The following is a 20,396-nucleotide window of genomic DNA, read 5'->3' as shown; positions in this document are numbered from 1 at the left end:
CAGGCAGTGAAAAGTTGTCAGCTTGCCAGCCAGCAACAAGGAAAATTATTTCAAAAATAAAATGAAATCTAGCTGTAGGGCAAAGACAAGTTTAAAGAGCCTGTCCAGCTTGATAGTTAAACATGCACATATTTAAGCATATGAATAGTCCCAGTGGCTTCAGTGAGATGTGCTTGGCCACTTTGCAGAGTACAGTACTGAACTGAAGTGAGAGTAAACTGGATGACTCCCAAACGGCGTCTGTGCTTAACACTAACTGTGATTTTTAAAATAGAAGTCTTTGCATCCCCAGAAACATGTTTTACAGTGAAAGCAGTCTTGTAATGTTGCCTGTATAATTCCAGCTCCAGTAATTACGCTCTGTTTATCTAAATAAAAGTCATCCAGATGAAGTCCATAGCTTCAAGCTGTTATCCTTAATGTTCTAAAATGTAGGGGTTTTCAATGTTACTTCCAAGTAACTGCTGCATTTCGTTTCAGAGGTGACCAGGGAAGTCCTGTTACTACTGCATTAACATTTTTTTCTGGTGAAATCTGTTAGTGTGGAGCAGCCTTCCCTTGAAGGATAATAGTATTTTAAAAGTGAAAAGATAATTCTCTGGAATACTGACAGCTCTGTAAAAGCAAGGGAAGATGGGGACATGCTGACCTTGTACATACTGTTGGTTATATGCCTGTGATTATTTGACAACAAATTTTAGTGTTGTAGCATTTCTGAGAGCTTAGATCCTCCCTGCTGTTGCATTACAATTTCTTCAGCTCTTACAGAGCGAGTTGGAAACTAACACTCAATGCTTTCTTACAGCCAAAGAAGCCAAAGGCCCCTGACAATCCTTTCCATGGCATTGTTTCCAAGTGCTTTGAGCCTCACCTTTATGTGTATATTGAGTCCCAGGACAAGTGAGTAACCACCGTGCTCTTTTAGTTTTGCTTTTGGCCGTGCATTAGTGTTGTGTTGTAGGAGGTTCTGTCTGCAGAAAATGAAATTTATTGAAAATTTGATTTCTGATTTCATTACGAGCAGCGCTCACGGTTGAAGAAAGTTAGAATGAGTAAGGCCTTTGCTTAGGCAAAAACGAGCATTCAGAGGGTTGTGGATGTTGGTTTCATCTGTAATTGCAGAAGCCTGTAGGAATGATGCCTGCTGCCTTTCTGCGGAAGAGGCTTAGTGTTTCTGAAATTGCTTCTGTTGCCTCTGCAATTCTCACTGCAGACATAAGCCCTTCTCTCGTCTCATGTCTTCCACAAATAGTAGGTTTGCTTTTTCTGTAAAATACACAAGTGGCTTCATGGCAGAGGAGTTTCAAGATTTGCTTTATAGAAGCAAGTTATTTGAGATCCTCAGATGAAAGCTGCTGTAGATGAGCTGGCAGTAAGATAACATTATCATCGGTCACAGATTGGGACTTTGTCAGGCTTTGTTCGGGGGTTTTAATCCCTAGAACCCTTCTTCATCTTCCTCTTTGAGTTACAGCAAAATAACTTGGATGAGGCGAGCTTTCAGCTTAGAACTCTGGGAAGTTTTTACAGCTCTCACCCATGTTGTTTGTGCACCTTGATTCACATCAGGTTTTTAAAAAGCAACTCTGACAACAGCAGTTGTCAGCTGGGAGAGGAGATGGTTGAAAAAATGTTGGCTGCAGTCTTTTAGTCCAGGTTAGTGGCCAGAAAGGAAAAACAAGCATCTGCCTTATGTCCCTCAGCCATCTTATGCTGCCCTTCTGTCTTCCATGGACTTCCACATCGGCTTTGATTATAAGTCAAAGTTAGTGTCCTGATTTTGTCCAAACTCCCAGATATCCATCTTGAAAAAGGTTTCCCTGAAATCTTTTATGCCTGAAAGTAAGTAAATAAATAAAACCTCACACAATGGTTTGTCATGCCAAGGTTAGGTTTCGCTGTGCAGTAAAAGAAAGGGAAGCAGATTCCCTAGCCTCCCCCCACCTCAGTGAGCTGAGCACTAACTTGTTTGAATACTTCTTCCCATCTCACTGGGGGCCATTTTAATCCCCGTTTTGGTAATTCTACCCCACTGTGCTCCTACTCCTTTCAGTTGCATTTTTTTCCTTCTCTTTTACAGTTCCGAGATGTTTTATATTAGCTTTATAGCCACAGGCTGCAAGGAGTTCAAAGAAGAACTGCCACAGTATTCCCCACGCTGCCCTGTCTGCCAAAAATTGCTTTTCTTTGATTTTCACTCTTCTTCCCCCTTTGATTGAACTTTTGAGGAATCTGTTACTGATGTCTGAAAACGAGGAGTTGCTTAGATAATTGTGTGCTTGGGCTTTGAACAGAGAGAGAAGCGGGGCAGCTCCGTTCCCCGTTGTGTTAAGTTTGGGGCAGAAACCAGCCTGGTCCTTTTCTCCTGAAAAATTGCTTCCATACCCGTTTAAAGAAGCACAGTGCCAAAATCTGCAGCAATTTAAGAGGAGATACCTGAAAGAAAGACTTTAAAGATGCTGTTCTCCACTGTTAACTGCAGCGAAAATATCAGGTTTCTTAACAGCGAAGCATATTTCATTTCTCTTTCCCTTTGGGATATGTGTCTTCAGCTCTTCTTTGTGGTCTGTCAGAGCCACAGAGGTGTACATGTGTGAGCTGAGCGGTTCTGCAGGAGCAATAGTCGGGTCTGCAGTGCTGAGAGTATGCAGAGCTGTGGTTAAGTGTGCTAAAAGGCCTGCGTCCTTCAGATTGTTCAGCAAACTGACGCTTTGCAGTGGGTGTTTGCAGCCGCGTGAGCAGAGGGACTTCCAAAATACTCAGTCAGTGGAAACTATCCTGCAGACAAGCCAGATAGCTCAGTGCCATTCACACCGCTGAACAGACTGACTGACCAAGCACTGATTTTCTCTCGTGCTGGTTTCTGAGGAGCTGCCTAATTCCTCTTGTGATTGCCAGAGATGCAGAAAAATCACTGAATAGGCTGAGTGAAAGGAAAGAGGAATAATAGGAATAAAAGGATTTGAGAACCAGAATAGAATTGTGATTTTAATTTCACGTTTCCTTTTGGTTAGACTAGGACAGGTCTTGCTCCCAGTAAATATGCTACTGTTTGGTAGCACAGATGTGATGCTTCTGAGAATTTGCTTTGAGCTTTTTTGCAGAGCCTATGTGCAAAAAATGTTCATTTTCTGTAGCTCTCCTGCCTTCTTCATGGTTGTTCTCTTTTGCAAATTTTTCTGCCGAATTCTTTGTGCTCCCATTGTATAACCAACATGTTCATAAAAGGTCGTTAGCCTTCATCTTGTGTTTGGGCCAACTGAAACTAATGAGAGTTTTGTTGACGTCAACTGAGGTGTGTGTTAATAGTATATTAGTTGCCTTAGTAAACAATATCCTGATGCTTTGCTTGTGTCCATCTCGTGCTAAAACAAGTGCAGTCCTCTTGGCCTGTCTCTGAGAGGCAGTTTGGCCAGGTTAGGATCAGAACGAGCACAAAGTTGCAGCCCCCCTCTCCCAGCTATTTTGGACAGCTGCGTTTCCTCACGCACCTCAGTTGACAAGACCTTGGGGAACCAGGGCAACGCAGACAGGTTTCACTTCACCTTGGAGCAGAGGAGAACATGTGGAGGAAGCATAAAGAAACAAAACCCTTCGACATTCCTAACTGTGCCTTGAGAATATGGAAAAAAAAAAAAAAGTGGCTGGTGACTACTGAGAAAGCTCCACTTTGCACAGATGGAGCAAAGCACAGATGCAGAGGTAGAAATGCAGCTGTTTAATTCAGCGGGACTTGTGACAGCAGCAAGCCACGTCTGCTTTGCTGGAGAACCTGAGGAATGCTGCAGCTCGTAGCACGTGGGAGCCCTCCTGCAGCAGCCGTCCGTTTGGCTGCCGTACAGCCCAGGGGGGAGGTGGGCTTTGCTCCGCTGCGGTCGAATCCAATCGATGCTGCAGCTCAGCGTTCGATCGCTCATGCCAGTGTAGAGATTTATCACATTGGTTGAGAAGCCTGATGTTTTTACAGTTCTTGTAACCAAGCCGAGGAACTGTGTTTGTAGAATCAGAGCTGCATAAAGTACTCGAAGCAGAAAGTGACAAGCATCAAGAAAGAGGCTACTTGAGGAGCTGAGTTTAAGCCTAAGAGCTTTGCTTTGCAGTATAAAGCCCAGGCATTACAAGCACAGCTCTGTAGATCAGTTGGGCCCAGGCAGATTATCTGTGGTGCAGCAGTCTGTAGGTTTATTGGAGAGGAGCCATGTCACCTCTTCCTCTTGTGCAGTGTTGTGGGGTTTGCTGGTATGGGATGGGAATTTTTTTGTCTCTTTCACAAGACGAATAGAAAGAAAGGATAGAAAGTTGGGAAAAGTATTTTTTGGTGGTGTTTCTTTCCCCTTTCCATGGCAGAAATAAGCAAGAATGTGCTGTAAGGCTGTACCCATCCCAGGAGGTCTTAATGCAGTCCCTTTGCATGGACTAATGTGCTCTGCTAGGTACTTTGTGAATTTGCCTAATATTGGGAGAATGTTTTAAGTTAAATCTCTTTGACGGGCTATTTTTTTTTTTAATTTGTATCGTGCACAGCATAGCCAGAAGCTTTGGTGACTCAGCAGTAAGTGTTCTGGTTGTGCCATGGGAAAGGGAGAGCTGGAAGAAGCAGAACCAAGACTGTAGTGGAAACGGGAGTATAAAATAAGTGAGCTTCACAGCTCATGTTGGTCAGTGGAGTGGTATTTTGTCGTCTGAAACATCTATGTATTCCAGAGACAGAGATGTGCAGCCCCTGGAGGAATAGGACCAGCGGAACTCCCCAAGATCAGAGAGTTTCTTTTGGTTCTGTGTATGCTCTGGCCCTCTGCCACGCTAAAAAAGCCTTTTTGTCAAGATGAAACAGCGGAGCGAAGTTTATTGTTGTATAAAGACCAAAATATTTGAGTAAGGACCAGGTTATAATGAATCACTGGAGACAATAGTGGGGCTTTTTGGGCTTTAAAAAAGAGTTTAAGTAGGAAGTGCACTTTGTGCTTGTGCTAAATAAAACTGCTATAAAGGATGTGTCACGTTGTGCCAAACCAGGTGGTTTCCAAATGGGACCCAGCAGTGGCAGTGGCACACCATTCTGAGCACATCCCCTTGAAAGCCACAATCCCCAAGGCTGCTGATACGGGCAGTCTGACTGTTCCTTCTGCCGGTGCCAGGAATGAAACTCGAGTGTGCATCAAATGTGCTGAACCCAGCCCTGGCACACTTGCGAGCTTTTCGATGTGACTGGAGAACAGATTGAAGCTGCCACTAAAGCTCTGAGTACAAAGGGTCGTTACTCATCCACCCAGTCTTCATTACTGCACAAGGTTTGTGCTGGGAGGGTGGGGATGAGAAGGGGCTGGAACATCAAACCGCTAAAACGTGTTTATTGGTGTCACAAGACGGCATCTGGTTTTAGGCATAACTCTCTCTTCCATCCATTTCCTCCCCCAACATACTAAAATATCTTCCCGTTGTTTCCCTGCCGCAGAAATCTCAGCGAGCTGATCGACAGGTTTGTGGCTGACTTCAAGGCTCAAGGTCCTCCCAAGCCCAACGTGGATGAAGGAGGAGCCGTCCTGCCCAGCTGTGCCGACCTCTTTGTTTACTACAAGAAGTGCATGGTGCAGTGCTCCCAGCTCAGCACAGGCGAACCCATGATAGCCCTGACCACCATATTCCAGAAGTACCTTCGGGAATACGCCTGGAAAATTCTGTCTGGAAACCTGCCCAAGTGAGTTTAGCTTCCCAAATGCTTCAGCACAGTCTGGTGAGACATTCCAGTGAGGAGCAGATGCTTCGTGAAGATAATTAATAAATACATACTTGTTAACACTTATTTTTCTCTGTGAAAGAAAGCACAGAGCAGCAGTGTGACTACATTTACTTCACAATTTTCTCAAATGTTCAGTTTGTTGTTATGAGAAACAGCAAGAGACCAAATGGTCTGTCATGGCTTTTTTTATTTTTATTTTTTTAAGGGTCCCTGGAAGCTAAATTCATATTTGGCTTTGATTAACAGTCAGAGTTACTGTTTCTTGAAGTTCCTTTTGAAATGCCAGCCCAAGTCTTGTCAGAAAGATCTGTCTTTCAATATTGCCTGTACCCTGCTGCTTGGGAAAAAGTTCACACTTTGATTTGATTCTTAGCTCCCTAGTGATATAAGCTCAACATTATGCCTGGATATAACTTATAATGAATGTGGTTTATTTGTGTGATGCTGGAGTGCCTACCTGTAACTTTCTGCTCTGTAAAATTTTATATATGCATGAATAAAACTTGTAGGTAGAAACACAGTGAAAATACAAGTCATTAGAGGTTTACACCAATGTGAGTGCACAAGCTAAAGGAAGTTTTTGAGATATAGCCAACTTAACTACAGACAATTTTGTTATGCTGTTTGCCATCTTCAGTTTGTTTTCCTTGTAAACCTAGGAGCAGCAGAATGAGTTTCTGAAGCCAGTAAAATCTTTCACAGATGGAAGGGGAGAGGGTTGCATCCAGAGAAGTGGAAAGATAAAATTTTATGTGCATTCTCCATCAGACCTCAGTTGCATTCTTTGTACACGTTTTTTTTGTGTGCTCCATTTTTGCTGTCCAAGATAAATATCACTGTCCTATTTTTTTAATGGATTTGGATTACGAAGAGTTGAGAGGTAGGGAATTTCCTGACTCTAAACTGTTCTAATTCTTTCTCTGTTGATACACAGCAGTTAATCACTGGAGCACAGTGGAAAGAAGCCGCATCCTCTATGATTTTCTCTGTTGATATCATCAGTTTTTAAAATGGGTTACCAAAGTTTCAAATGCATCTTGACATCTGTTTGGTATTGAGGAGATAAATATGACAAGTTGCTCGATAGTTACTGAGATTTTCATGTAATCTTTAATTAGATTTTGAGTAACTGACAGTGAAGGTGAAGTTAGCTGGAGAAAGGTGTACTCAGCTGGCATCTTAACCTGACATGTTGTGAACGAGTGAATTGTCCTTTTGCATGAAGACTTAATATCAAGTTCCATTTGTCTTCCTAAATGATATTTCCTAACCAAAATAGTAATTACATGTTTGATGCAAATTTGGTTACGCATCACTGCCCTTCGTTGCATAAGCCATTGGACTTGGTGGTCTTTAGACCCTCTTGTGGCTTTGAAATCTAGGAGTATTTTGGCAGTTTGTGTGTCTGTGTACTCCTGAAAGCCTTACACGGTTTCTTTCTTCCAGGACAACTAGCAGCAGTAGCGGGCTCACCATCACTAGTTTGCTGAAAGAAAAGGAAGGCTCTGAAGTGGCGAAGTTTACTTTAGAAGAACTCTGCCTCATTTGCAGCATCCTTAGTACAGCAGAGTACTGCCTGGCGACCACCCAGCAGGTGAGCTTTCCTCTACAGCACCTCTCAGATGACACCCAACAGCAGTCCCTGTTCTGTCGTGAGATGCTGTGCTGTTCTCTCTAGGCTAGGCTAGGGTGCTATGGAGACTGCAGGAATCAAAGTACTAAAATATGCATAGTAGTGTCTGCTCCCATAGATTCAAAAATGTAGAGCTCAGTAATCAGTATTTCATAGAGAAAATATTGATTTTGCTGTTTCTACCTGAGAGAAGTCGTATGTTTTTAATCTTACTCTGTAGCCACAGTTTTGGATGCTCTCCTTCGATGCTTGCTACATAGTTTGTTTTGATGGGATTGAGAGGAAAAAAGGATTTGCTCATGGTTCATAATTTCTGTTTTATAAGAACAAGAAAAACAGTGATTCTGAGTAGGTTTGGGAAAATGCTCGCCTGAAATATTGGGGCAAGGTGGAATGAGGAGAGAAGGTATTTATGCTGATACGCTTTGCAGCCACAGTGCTCCTCACATTCAGTTGCTTTCAAAATGCCACAGATAGTAGATGAGCTGTGATGTTTGGCTGTATCGAGGCCTCTCACCACAAGAACTGGCAATCCTGCTTCTCTGCAGGTTGGGCACAGCCAGGGTGTTGGACTACAGCTTTATTAGCGGGACAGGTGCCACGGTGTTAAGCTGGTACATTAGCATGTCATGCTACAGTTCTGTTTATGATGTTGGAGGTTTATTTCTTTGACTGCCACCGTAGGCCATCCTGGCAGATCAGTGTCTAGGGGGTCCAGCAAGGAGAGATTTCCGTTGTTCACTGGCTGAGTTGTGGATGCAGTCTGAGCACAGCTTAGTTTTTAGGAAGCTGAGTTTTCCAGGACGTAAGTTTTCAAAAATGGTTGTGTCAAGTAAGAAATCTGACCTTTCTGTTGGCTTTTTTGTTTCCTAACAGTTGGAAGAGAAACTCAAAGAAAAAGTGGATGCGAGTCTAGTGGAGAGGATCAACCTGACGGGAGAGACAGACACTTTCAGCATGTATGTTCGGCAGATGCATCCTCCCACAATATATCAAACATCCTAGTTTGTCAGCCAGATGGTGCTGGAGTAATACAGCCACAAAATCCCAGCCAGCAGTAGGACCCACCCAGATATGCAGCCTAGGTAAAGGCGTTTCCCTGGTGAAGGAATGGTTCTTCCTTGGCTGGTCCAGGAGCAGCAGCAGTAGTACAGACTTCAGATGTAGTTGTTCCCCACCGTTCTAGCCAAAGGAACAAGAGCACTGGAAAGAGGAAAGGAAATAGTGAGTTTCCATTTGAAACATCATTTGCATCTTGGCAGCTCTGCGAGGTGGCTGTTACATTTCAAGAAAGGAAGCTATTTCAGTACATTCCTTCCTGCTCTAACTTCCCACTGTTAATCAGCAGCCTTGTCAGTATGATCAAACCCCATTTCAGATGTCATAAAAGACTGATCCAATCTTATATTTGGGGATTATAATTGAGAGAAGATTATCATTCATTAAAATAACTTTTTATGTAGTGATGCTAAAAATATTCCCCTCTAACATCATCTCCTCTCCACCACTAGCAAACGTATAGAATATTTTTGAGAGAAGGAAATTGGGGCAAAAAATAATTGTTTTGCCTCATGCCAGACAAAAAGCCTTGGCAAAGATGGGAAAATAATCTGTGTTACTAACTCCTGTTCTCCCTAAAGCTAAGATTCAGCCCAGATAGCAGCAAGATTTTTTTTTTTTTTCAGACTTCCTTCCTGTGATACCTCCTGTCTTGCTCCAGTGGGCAGGATCCCACTGAATCTCCATCCATATTTTTCACATGAGCTTGGGCTCCATCCCAGGCTGCAGAGATTCCCCTTTTAGATATTTTTCAGACCTTTTTAAGGGTGAATCCCTGACTGAAAGCTTGGGTTGCTGTGTTATCTTGTGTCACTGCTCAGTTTCCACAGTGGCTGCCTCAAGATGGTCGGTTGTGGATAGCTAATACAATGCCATGTGTTTTGGAAACTTTTATTGTATAGCTCATGTTTAACTTTAAAGATGTCCGAACCTGGCAAACCATCAGGCCTGATGTATTTTGTAACAAAAGACTTTTTAATTGACTTTCAGTCTGTTCCAGCATAGAGCACTTTTTCAGTCTCCTGTCAGTTTAAGTCATAGCTATAAAACTCTCTTTGGCATTCGCTCATTTAACATCAAACAAGTTGTTTCTTCTGGGATTTGATGTCCTGTTAGGCAGGATCATAAAGCAAATGATAAAACGTTGCTGATTACATACCATGGGAAGCGTTTCTTTCCTCACACAGAGTGCAGAGCTACCATGAACACCTTTAAAATAATTGACTGGGAGGGTTTTACTGCTGTGGAGGTTAAGTGTTTTCTTTGCGCTCTTCTTGAAGCTCAACAGAAGGAAAATTACAGTGGTTTAAATCCAGAAATCCATGCTTCTTCCCCACCTCACCCCCTTTGATCTGTTTTGAGGTTATGGATAGTGTTCAGAGCCCCCCAAAATCCTGAGCTCAGTGGGCTCTCTGTTAGAGCCCCAACAGCTTGCTTGTGGCCTCTGCTTCCTCATCTTCAAATTTCTGTGTATCTGCCCAGAATTGTATGGGGATTCATTAGCTGCTGCTGAAGTATTTTTAAATTCTGTCTGGGGCAGAGGTTTTGAGTGGCTTCTAACATAACCAGGATCAAAGCTCTGCTGGCATGTCATGATGTTTTGCATTTGCAATGCATTTGCTGCGGTGTTACCCTTCTGCAGCAGGTGTGTTTATTTTGAAGTGTAGACAAATCAGTTTCTGTCCCCATTTGTGATCTTGTGGGTTGTGGGCAAGAGCCTGAGTTTGGCGACCCAGCTTTAGACTGACTCCTGACACGTGGAGGTTAGTTATGAAGTCACTTTCCTTCCACGGAGTGGGTTGTGTTTCATTTTGGTGCTAAACCACAGCTCTTTCCTACAGCCTTCTGACAGCAGCTGCCCTGCAGGAATCAGCTGTGCCCAAGAGACCAGTTATTTCAGTCTGCCTCTCTTGGCATTGCCTGAGCTGGTGGAATCCCCCAAAGGAGTAAACCCTGCGGTGCCCAGCAGAGGCACCAGCAGAAATAGCCACAGGTGTTTTTTATCCCAGTGGAAGTTTTGGATCATGAAACTCAAAGCTAATGTTTGCTTAATCTCCTGTAGTAATTTTTCCAACTAATTTTGGATGAGTTTGCCGTTACAAACAAATTGTTCTGAAGGCACAGCCTTACATTTAGGTTTCTGTTCCAGTCTCTGTGCTAGAGCTCTAGGAAAGGGAACAGACGAGGCCAGTGGGCTGCAGTGAAGGGCACCACCCAGGTGCCAGCCATGAAGTTGTGAGCAGGTGATACCCTGTCTCTACGAGGAGCTGGACACTGTAAAATATACATATTTTGAACAGTGAATTCTAGATTAGTACCCAGAACTTCACAAAGATGATGATGGGGAGGAAAGCTGGTTTGAAGGATCCGATTTCACTGATCAGATTTCCTACTGGTGCTGGAATTCCTATCTGTGGTAGCATCATGAGAAAGAGCAGGAGTAAAAATGGCTTTATGCACATAATCCTGAAGCTGTAAACAGGCATCTGCAGCAGATTTAAAGTTAGGTTGTTCTTAAAAACTATACTTAGTGAAATGCACTCACTTCTTGCTTTTAACAGGAGCTGTCTCCAGTGCAAGCACTGGGTTACGTGCCCCTGAGGGTGGTCTGAGCTGCTGCAGACAGCGTTTCTTCACCGTTGCCTTAGGATCAGTTACACCTTTAGGCACATCATTGGGTTCTGAGCCTTACATAGAGGGATCAAATATCCCTCTAAGCAACGTTATGCTGTTTAAATATAAAAGAAAAAAAAAAAGTCTTTGTCCTTTAGTCTGGTATATGTCTTTGAGCAACTCAAACAATGGATGGCTGCAGTCCTAGACGTAGCGTAAATAAGGCTTCTGCCTTGGTCTTCCCAAATGGGAGACACACTCAGAGCTCACATAGATGTACTTCCTAAAGTCATCTTCGCAAGTTTCTGTGAGTAGTAGAATATTGACTGTGACTGGATAGCTGATTAATTATTTTTTAAGGCTAGATTAAATTTTAAGCAGAATTCCCACCTGGCCCTAATCAGTACTCGGGGGGTTTCTCCTCTTTCTGATGCAGGGGGGTTGCCCAGTCTGACATCTTTGATCTCCAACTCCTTTTATGTGTCAAAACAAAAAGATTAACTGTAAAAATATCTCCTCTATGCTGAAGCACCTTGTGTGGCTCCCTAGTGAACAGCGTGCAGATTTTCCAGGGTTCTTTTCAGTACAATTTTAGCTTTGTGTATTCACAGCATAATGGATCTAGTGGATTTTCCTCCTTCCATGGTCAAATAAGACAGTTCTGATACTGTATGAATACTGCTCTAAAACTTGTGCTTGATTTATTTTATTTTTTTCCAGCGTGATCTCCAACAGCATCCAGCTGTTAGTGCAGGACCTGGATGCAGCCTGTGACCCTGCCCTGACTGCGATGAGCAAGGTAGGGGTGGATTTGTTCTGAGGAGAGGGAACACTTAGAGTCTGCTGATGGCTTGATTTCACTCTTGACATATTCTTTTCACTCTTGACATATTCTTTACACTGCCCTAAGCCTTATCAATATATGGATTGCTTCTCTCTTCTTAGAGCAGCAATTGCTGTAGCTAGAAATATATCCTTCACTCCAAAAACTATAATTGACATTAGAGCTTTCATTCTTTTGCAGCACATTAAAGCACACAGACAGTATAAAACTTTCTGCAAGTATCTATTTCAGACTTTCCAATCCTAATGCTAGCACGAGTCTTAAAGATTGGGAGAACTGTTTTTTTTTTTTTTAGCATGAAACTTCAAATGCTACACCTCATTTGCTATCTTCATTTTCTTTGCGGAGGAATTTTACTAGCCTGCTAGTTTGTGGCGGTTAGATGGAGGTGGTTGAAGGGTAATGTGGAATTGGGATTGAGCCCTATTGCTTCTGTGATCCTCTTGAGGACATATGGAGCCATTCCTAGAGAGGCCCATGTGATTAGTGCTTAAGGATTTTGTTGCAGTTACGCTGCTGGGTTTTATGTGTTTGAAATGCAGAGCTGTGGTTTCTTGCCAAAGTATTGTGAAAACCCAGACTGCTTTAGACGGAGGTGAAGACAACAAAAGTGGATTGCACTATTTTTTTTTAATTAGAAATATTAAACATAGAGCTGCGTTTTTGTCAGATCAACACACTGTCTTGCTGCCATGAATTTTAATAACTTTCTGCTTTATGATGTACTCCAGCTGTAACCAGCCCCACCACCCCCAACTAATATTTGAAGTGGAATGCAGCTAGCAGTAGAGCTTGTACATGTCCCACATGGAAAGAGGATTTCTTTTTCCCAGTAAAATATCACCATTAGGAAGGGCTTGGCACTGCAGGTGTCACTTGTTTGCCGTGACAGTTCCTCAGATCTCCTCCTGAACCCACCTAGTGTAGCAGTGTTTGAATCACTCAGCTCTAACTGTTTACACCCAAGTAAACCACAACCTTGAGAAAGCAGCAGCTGGTGGGCCATTTATTTTTGTCTTTGGAACACCAGTAAAATGCAGCATATGTGATGAGACTGACGATATATAAACAAGTTAAGTGCTGTGAAATTAACTAAATAAATACTTGTCACTGGTGCACACATTCCACTCTTCGCATCAGACAGAGTCCCTTTATATGATCTTTACTAGACCTGGGTTTGGTGCAGTTGTTGTTTCCCTCACCCTCCTCTAGCCTTTCCTTTAGGTCTGGCTTATTATTCTGACAGGTAAGTAAGAAATACATATAATTATTCAAACACACAGTTAGTATTTAGAAGTGTAAAATTTCAGTCTATATTGAAGGAGTCGATGCTGTTTGGCTGATTTATTCCGACTTTCCTGTGATGTGAAGGCACGTCTGTCTCAAGACCACTGCTCCATTAGAGCCCTTCCATTGACTGGCTTCTTTTCATTTACTTCACTCTGATATTCTCCAAGATTGAACATTGCTGATCCTTTTTTTTTTTCTTGCAAAAATATTTGGTAACTATAGAAGTAAATTAAGAAATGCTTACACCTCTAAATCTGCTTTGGCTTCAGACGACACTGAGAGAGTTAACGGAATACAGCATCATGGATATTGCTTTCAGCTGGCAGTGGTGCTCAGTTTTGCTGATTCTTGAACTTAGGCATTCTGGAAAAAATAGTAAATGATGATAAAGCTCCGTTTTACAAAATTTGTAGGTGATAATCTTTACTCAAATTCTACAACAGGTGTAAAATGATTAAACGTGGCCATAGGAGGGGAATGTGGGATAGGGGAGGGATTGGCCCTAAACACCTGGTGCCATAATAATTTGAAAATATCTTATAGGATACTTTTATGCAAGTGTGTTGCTCTCACTTCAGCCTGCCATCTGCACCGCCCCATGTCTAAGTGAGCAAGTTTGCTCTTGTCGCTTGTGGTCGTTTGCTCTGTGGTTGTGAAAGTTGTTCACTACAATTTTCAATATCAGAGCTGCTTCTGAAATAAACGTGGGCTCCCAGAAAGGCACGTCTGTATTTTGGAGCTGTTGATGGCACAGACAGCTATAGCTTGTCCCCAGTGCAGAGCCAAGCAGCTGTGCTAGCTCCAAGGGGCCCTGTTCTCTGCTGCTCTGCAGGGCTCAGTAGCTCTCAGTAGCGAGCGCATGAACACTGTGGTGGGAAGAACAAATATGTAGACAATTTCCTCCTGGTGACAGGGCTACCAGTGTGGTACAAGTGCCCCTGTAAATTCTGGGGGACTCCTGCTAACGGTGTGGTACCCTGGGACAGAGCACACACAATTCCCCTGCTGTCCTGGGGGTTGTAGATGTTGCTGTGTGCACCCGGAGGGCTAAGGTAAGGAGGAGCAGCCACTGGGGAAGTTTGGGTGCTGACAACAAATCACCTGCTGCTGCACAGAACTTTTTGTGGATGACAAAGTACCGTGAACGCGTTGTGGCATTTAAGTTGCCTGGTGTGCTTTTTAATTGTTGGGAAGAGGAACTGCTAAGCTGCATGAGATATTTTTGCCCCAATTAAGTTTATGGATTGCGCTGGATAAGGTTTTATTTATTTGCTGAATTAAACATCAATTTATATGTAAAACTGTGTATGTAAGTGGGACTGGGGGATATTTTAGTGCCTTATGTAGCTTGCTTGCTGTTTTTTATATTTTGCTAAAAAAAAAACCCTTCTGGCACAGCTGTAATTTCCCACTTCCTTACAATTGAGTGGACAACAGCAAGTGCTTAAGCACGGAGCTTTAATGATCTCTCCACTACATCCAAGGAAAACCCAAGAGCAGAGCGATCGGAGCTGCCAGCTGCTAATTAAAAGTCAGTGTGAGTGCACTGCAGCCAGCAGACAAGGTGCAGCATACAGCAGAGTGCAAACTAAAATGGTTTCAAAGGCAGCGATATCTGCTGCCTGCATCACCCTCTGGCCTTCCTCCACCCTCCCACCTCTTCCTGCCTGGGTGACACAAGGTCAGGGGAGAAGGCGGTGGCCTGGTGGTATGGGTGCAGCCTGTGCCCTGTACCAGAGCCTCTAATGATGTTTTCTACATTCCTACCCTAATGAGTAGGGATGATCGTGTGCGTGGGGAGACTTGGAGACTGATTCATCCCCACTTAAATCCACAAAGCGACCCCGTTAGCTAGAGACCCAAGGCTGCACTGGGTATGTCACAGGGACCTGGTGGTTCCTGGTTTGGCTCTTTCACCCTACTCCTGTCTCTTTGGGGACATAGGGACACATTGGGACATGGGGTTCACAGCCAGGTGGACCTGGGAGCACTTTAGGGCTTCCATTATGCCCAGAACGTTGTACAGCTCTTGTTTTATATCAAACCACTCTGGTTTTGCTCACAGTTTCTCTTTTCTCCTCCCCTTCCTTAAGAAAGCACCCTAAAATCCTGAGGGCTGTGTGTTTGTGCTATGGAAAACCAATTCTGAGGGTATCACGGGTCCCTGCTGTGCAGCCAGCCACGTCACCCAGGTCTTTGGGGCGTGTGGGTGCTTGGGGCTTCTCCCTGGGGCTGCCGAGCACGACGCCTCTGCTCCTGTCCTGCTCCTGCCCTTCGGGCTGGTTCTGTGTGCAGGCTGTGTGGATATCCCAAGAAAAACATAGGATGGGGGAAAAGGAGGAATAAATTTAAAACGACAGGAACAAAGCTTTACCAGAAGAGTTGGGCTCGTATTTCTTCTGATGACTTTTCAGTATGTGTGCTATGCCTTTCACTGCAGCTACTGGGTTTTTTCTGGTGGAACGCACCCACACGCACACACACACACAAAGGGCTATTTTTACTGCTCGTGCTTTAAAGGCTCGGTTGTAAAGTATTGCTTTTGGAATGAAAAGCAACAAAATGAGAAGGCTACTGTTTTGTTGTTGTTGTAATAATTCAGCTCAGCAGTCCCTTCCCACTTTCTGGCTGATCCTGTGTATGGGGACGGTCTGTTCGTTTGGGAATGGCCAGCGCTGGGAGGCTGTGTGCGAGTCCATCAGGGAGGCAGGCACAGAGCCTTTTCTTCTGATGTGAAAATTGCCACAAGCCACAGAAAAGCAGTTGTCTTCCGAGCAATCTTCCAGCTGAAAGTAAGACGGAATTAAAACCTGTAGAGCAAGTGATGAAAGAAATCTCCCTGCTAGCTACCTGGTTACTGTGCGATGAGCACTTCGGGGTTTTGTTTGCTTGGCTAAAAAAAAGACAGCTGTGGTAGGATGTGTGTAGACTCTGGCAGACACTGATTTTGCAAAGACTTTGGCTTCTTTGCCCATTAAGTCACTTATGCTGCATGTTTGGGTGTAATTGAACAAGCTGGGTTGCAGGGCACAAAGTAGCTGTTTCTAAATTAAAGATAGGAATTTTTAAAAAGTTGCATGAAAAATCCAGAACTTCTGAAGAAAGGTTTGAGGACAAACCTAATCAAAAGATAAAACTCATCTTCGGCACCTGCCCAGTTTTCTGTCCTGATTTTCATACAAATTTTATTCTTGTTTGATCTCCAACACGAAGGGTTGCATCTCCACCTTGCTACATGGAGCACGTTGCAGAGTGCATCGTCTCTGAACACTAGCAGTGCTAAGAGCACTTTCACTGGGGAACACGAGCACCCAGCAGACTTTGTATACACGTTTTGCCAGGGACATTAAGGTCCTACCCAATTCTTTTTTTTCAAACGACTTGTACTGTGTGCTCACTGTGCTTTTTCAAATAAAGCTCTGAGGAAGTCGAGGGAGCCACATATCTGGCTAACAGGGAACAGTCTGTTGCATTTCTGCTGATGGTAAATGAAAATGCGAAAAGAATTACTCAGCCTCTCATTTTATTTTTTAATGTGTATTTGGGCTGAGGTGAAGCTGGCATCCTGGCTGGTACACCAGAAGAGTTTTCAATGTGAGCTACACTGGTGTAGAGTGTTTTGGCCTTTGAGACTATTTCTACCTCTTCCATCTATCTGTCATCAGTCTCACCAGTATTAAAGCTTTGGCTGCCATACAGGAATCCAGACTTTGCAAGCTTGCAGTTATTTTCTCAAATGCCTGTAATCAGGATTTATATGGGCACTTCATCCCAGAAAACTGGGAACTGTTACATATTGAAGCAGTGTAGGGTGCTCCAAAAGCCTTTTTACTGCTAATGTTTCCCATTACCAGGCAGAATCTCTCTCCGCTCTGGTGCAAAAAGGGCCATTTTGGGTTTCCCTCCTTTGTGTTTTGTTCTGGGAATGGTTTTGATCAGGCAGTGTAGTGACGAAGAACATGACCTTGGTAGTGGTGAATTGCAGAGGCAGTCTCTTGATTATTCCTTAGAGATCCTTTGGCAGGAAGCTCGTCCAGTTTTCCTTGCATATCACTTGAACCCTAATGAGTTACACAGTCTTTTTGCTTGTTTTTTCCTCTCCGTGCAGATGCAGTGGCAGAACGTGGAACACGTTGGGGATCAGAGTCCTTATGTCACCTCGGTAATCCTCCACATCAAGCAGAACGTCCCCATCATCCGCGACAACCTGGCATCCACGAGGAAGTACTTCACTCAGTTCTGCATCAAGTTCGCAAAGTAAGTTACCCACATGGCAAAGAACCCCTCAGGGCCTCTGCTTTCACTACTCTGTGCGTGACAATTTGCCTCCTCGGTGCCTGGGCAAAGACTTCCCACCCAGGGAGAGCACAGAGGGAGGTGGTGCAGGGCAGTAAGCACCAGCAGCTGCTGGCGAGGTTGAAAGACACTTGAATTTCTTGTCTCAAGTTTCTTGCTGAGGCAGATTTTCTCAGACGTTTGCACTGATTGGTTCCTTCTTGTGTGCCTAAACCATTCCATAAAATATTTTGATGATCAGCGGTCACTTTTTGCCAAGTATGGAAGGTTTGGGGCTGGACATTTTAAAAAAGCTGAATATAGAGGACTATTACTGAGGAGTTGACAGCTCCTGTTATGGAAACCTGCTTTTCCTTCAGTGATAAAAGGCTGAAGTACTTCAAGCACATAAATTTTGGTGCATCATTTGCCTTAAAGTAGCTTATCTATCAATTGTAGGACTGTAAGGATGGCAAGAGTAATGAATAAATTCTAAGTTAACAGATTAAAATCTGCTTTTCTCTGCAAAAATGTTTCAGAAAGAAGTGGAAAAGTACATTTAGATTTTGAGGGTAATTATGAGTGTCTTCCCGGTGAGTCACTTGATGTTGGGCAGGGTGAAAGGAACGGGAAGGTGAGACAGGAATTCCCCTTGCCTTTGGAATCAGGGTTGAAGGTGAAGTCCAAACTTCGAAGCTGTGTCCAAAACCAAAAGTCTCTTTTTTTGGGAATACACTTTGAACTCTTTCCTGCTTTCCTGAGACCAGTTGAGCTCTGCATGCCAGTGCCCCATGAAAAAGCCCCGGGGAAGAGCTGGCCGGTTGTGTACAACCAGTTGCATGGGGCTGTCCTGGTAGAGGCTTGGGAGCAGTACCACACGTATCGCATGTCACTCTTCAAAACACTTAAACATTTCATTCATCTCTGATAAGCTAATCATCCTGAAATAAACTGCATGGCCTGGCAGTTACTGTGTGGGTTTGAGACCAGAAGCTCAGTTCCTGCTTCAGCAGGAAAAGATGCAGTAGGCTCTCGTGAGAACCGTTAGCTTTCGCAGCGGGGAGGCTGGCCTGAGAGCTTCGTTCCCCCTTTCTATCTCTGGGTACTCATTAGTTTGCGTTAAAGAGCAGTTACTGATAAATCATATTATGACATTGCCCATAATCACCGTTTGAAATACTGTCCCAGTCGAAATTTATTGCACTTAAGCCTTCTGTGTGGTTACGCTTGAATTTTATATCGCTAACATGGTGATAAATAATATAAAAAAACATTTACTCAGCTGTTCATAGCACACTCTTAATACCTCAGCTTAGTTGTCTCCCTTTTAACTTTATTGCTAAGCACATACCGAGTAGACTCAGGATAAAATACCCAACTCTCACATTCGAGACGCGCTGAAACCTAAACTGAGGGCCTTCCTCAGGGCTTGCTCTATGGAAGATCGCATAAACCTGCAAAAAAACTACTTTAAAATCTTTTTTTAAAAAAAGATTTTTAAAAAAATCCCTAAATACTGGGATTTTGCCAGACAGTGTTTAGAGTTCTGTGCCACTTGCTTTTCAGGAAAACTATCAGAGTGATAAGAGTGCATTATCTACTTAAAATCCTTCTGATGTTTTAATGTGCACAAGCATTTGTGTGCTTGAGGCTCTGAATTCTTATGGAATATGCTGGCCTGTCTAATATAAATACCTGGCTTTTTGTGTGCTCCAGCACAATGAAAATCCTTTTAACAGGCGTTGTGCTCCTCTGTACATTAATGCCTGTGTCTCTGAACTGGCAGCCACTTCTCAGCGCTAATGGTTTGTGTGTAGGGCTGGTATTGAGTTACAGGACCACAGGGGAGAAGGCATCGAAAGTCACTAAATTTAAAGCTGAGGGATCCGAGCCAAGTCTGGGAGAAGAAAAATTGCCATCCGAAATCGCATCAATCCTCTAACCTGATCTGTCGCTTTTGCTTTGTTGTGACCAACGTGCAGCCCTCGCTCCTCCGAACAGCGAGGAGCAGCTGAAGCCACCGATGTCCCCGAGGTGCTGGCAGGCTGCTGAAGGGCTCTGCTCCCCTGCACCCCGGGCCTTATCCTCTGAAATCCAAAAACCACAGCAGTGTGGGGCTGGGGCTGCTCTGCTGGGGTGCATGTGGGCACTCGGTGACCTGACCTCGGGGACGAAGAGCTGAGAGGCAGGAAAAACAAACAGCTCTCCCCTTGCCAGAACAGCGGGGCGTTAATCACAAACAGCTCAACGCGCTGGGTGACTGCACTGCACCTCCCTGCGACCGCCCTGGCCTTCGGATCCAGCTCAGAGCGAGAGGAATCAGGAGAAGGATTGCAGTGAGGAGGCTCCTGCTGGTTTTCTAAGCCCGGGTGAGTCTGCGAGGGCTGGCCACCGCCTCGAGGGCGGCGTGAAGCAAACAGTGACACCAGGATGCCTGGAATGATATCCTGGAGTAGCTCATCTCCCGCTGGGGAGACAGCTTGTGGTTGCATCTCTGTCTGCCTTAGCGAAGCGTTGTGTTTAATGCATCATCAGCGCAGGGGATAAAGAAAACACAGGCTTTGGCAGAGCCACACCCTCGGATGGAAGCCTCTCAGATGCTGGAGTTTCTGTGCTTTAGGTTCCTGCTCCGCCTTGCGCTGCTTTATTTTTACGCTGGGGACTTGTCTGCTTCTATGGAGAAGATTTTGCTGGATTCTGTTTTATGGCTGAAACTGCAAACGATTTCTGGCATCCAGTCGAGCTCCGTGGATGTGCAGGGAGTAAAGGCATTCAGAGTACAAAACCGTGCGCGCAGCCTTTACCACTGGAGACGCACGTACCGCTCACGTCAGGATCGCCTGCGGTTCACTCCGAGAGCCAAACTTTGAGCCCAGCCCAGGCAAGAAACCCGAGCAAATTTTTCACTTAAGCGCAACTGCTCTCAACGGTCTTTGCTAGAC

The 20,396-nt window shown here is 44.1% G+C and overlaps 1 protein-coding gene across 1 annotated transcript in view; it reads left to right on the top strand.

Moving 5' to 3' along the window:
• Positions 1-20,396, top strand: part of VPS53 (VPS53 subunit of GARP complex) — a 62,242-nt gene that overhangs the window by 31,675 nt on the left and 10,171 nt on the right. The window contains 6 exon segments of the mRNA XM_068655623.1: positions 806-900; positions 5,456-5,698; positions 7,187-7,334; positions 8,250-8,332; positions 11,766-11,844; positions 17,288-17,436. Coding sequence (XP_068511724.1) covers positions 806-900; positions 5,456-5,698; positions 7,187-7,334; positions 8,250-8,332; positions 11,766-11,844; positions 17,288-17,436 — 797 coding nt within the window.

Source organism: Anas acuta, chromosome 19, assembly GCF_963932015.1.
Source record: "Anas acuta chromosome 19, bAnaAcu1.1, whole genome shotgun sequence".
Lineage (NCBI taxonomy): Eukaryota > Metazoa > Chordata > Aves > Anseriformes > Anatidae > Anas > Anas acuta.
The sequence above is the reverse complement of the archived record's forward strand: the minus strand, read 5'-3'. Positions and strand labels throughout refer to the sequence as shown.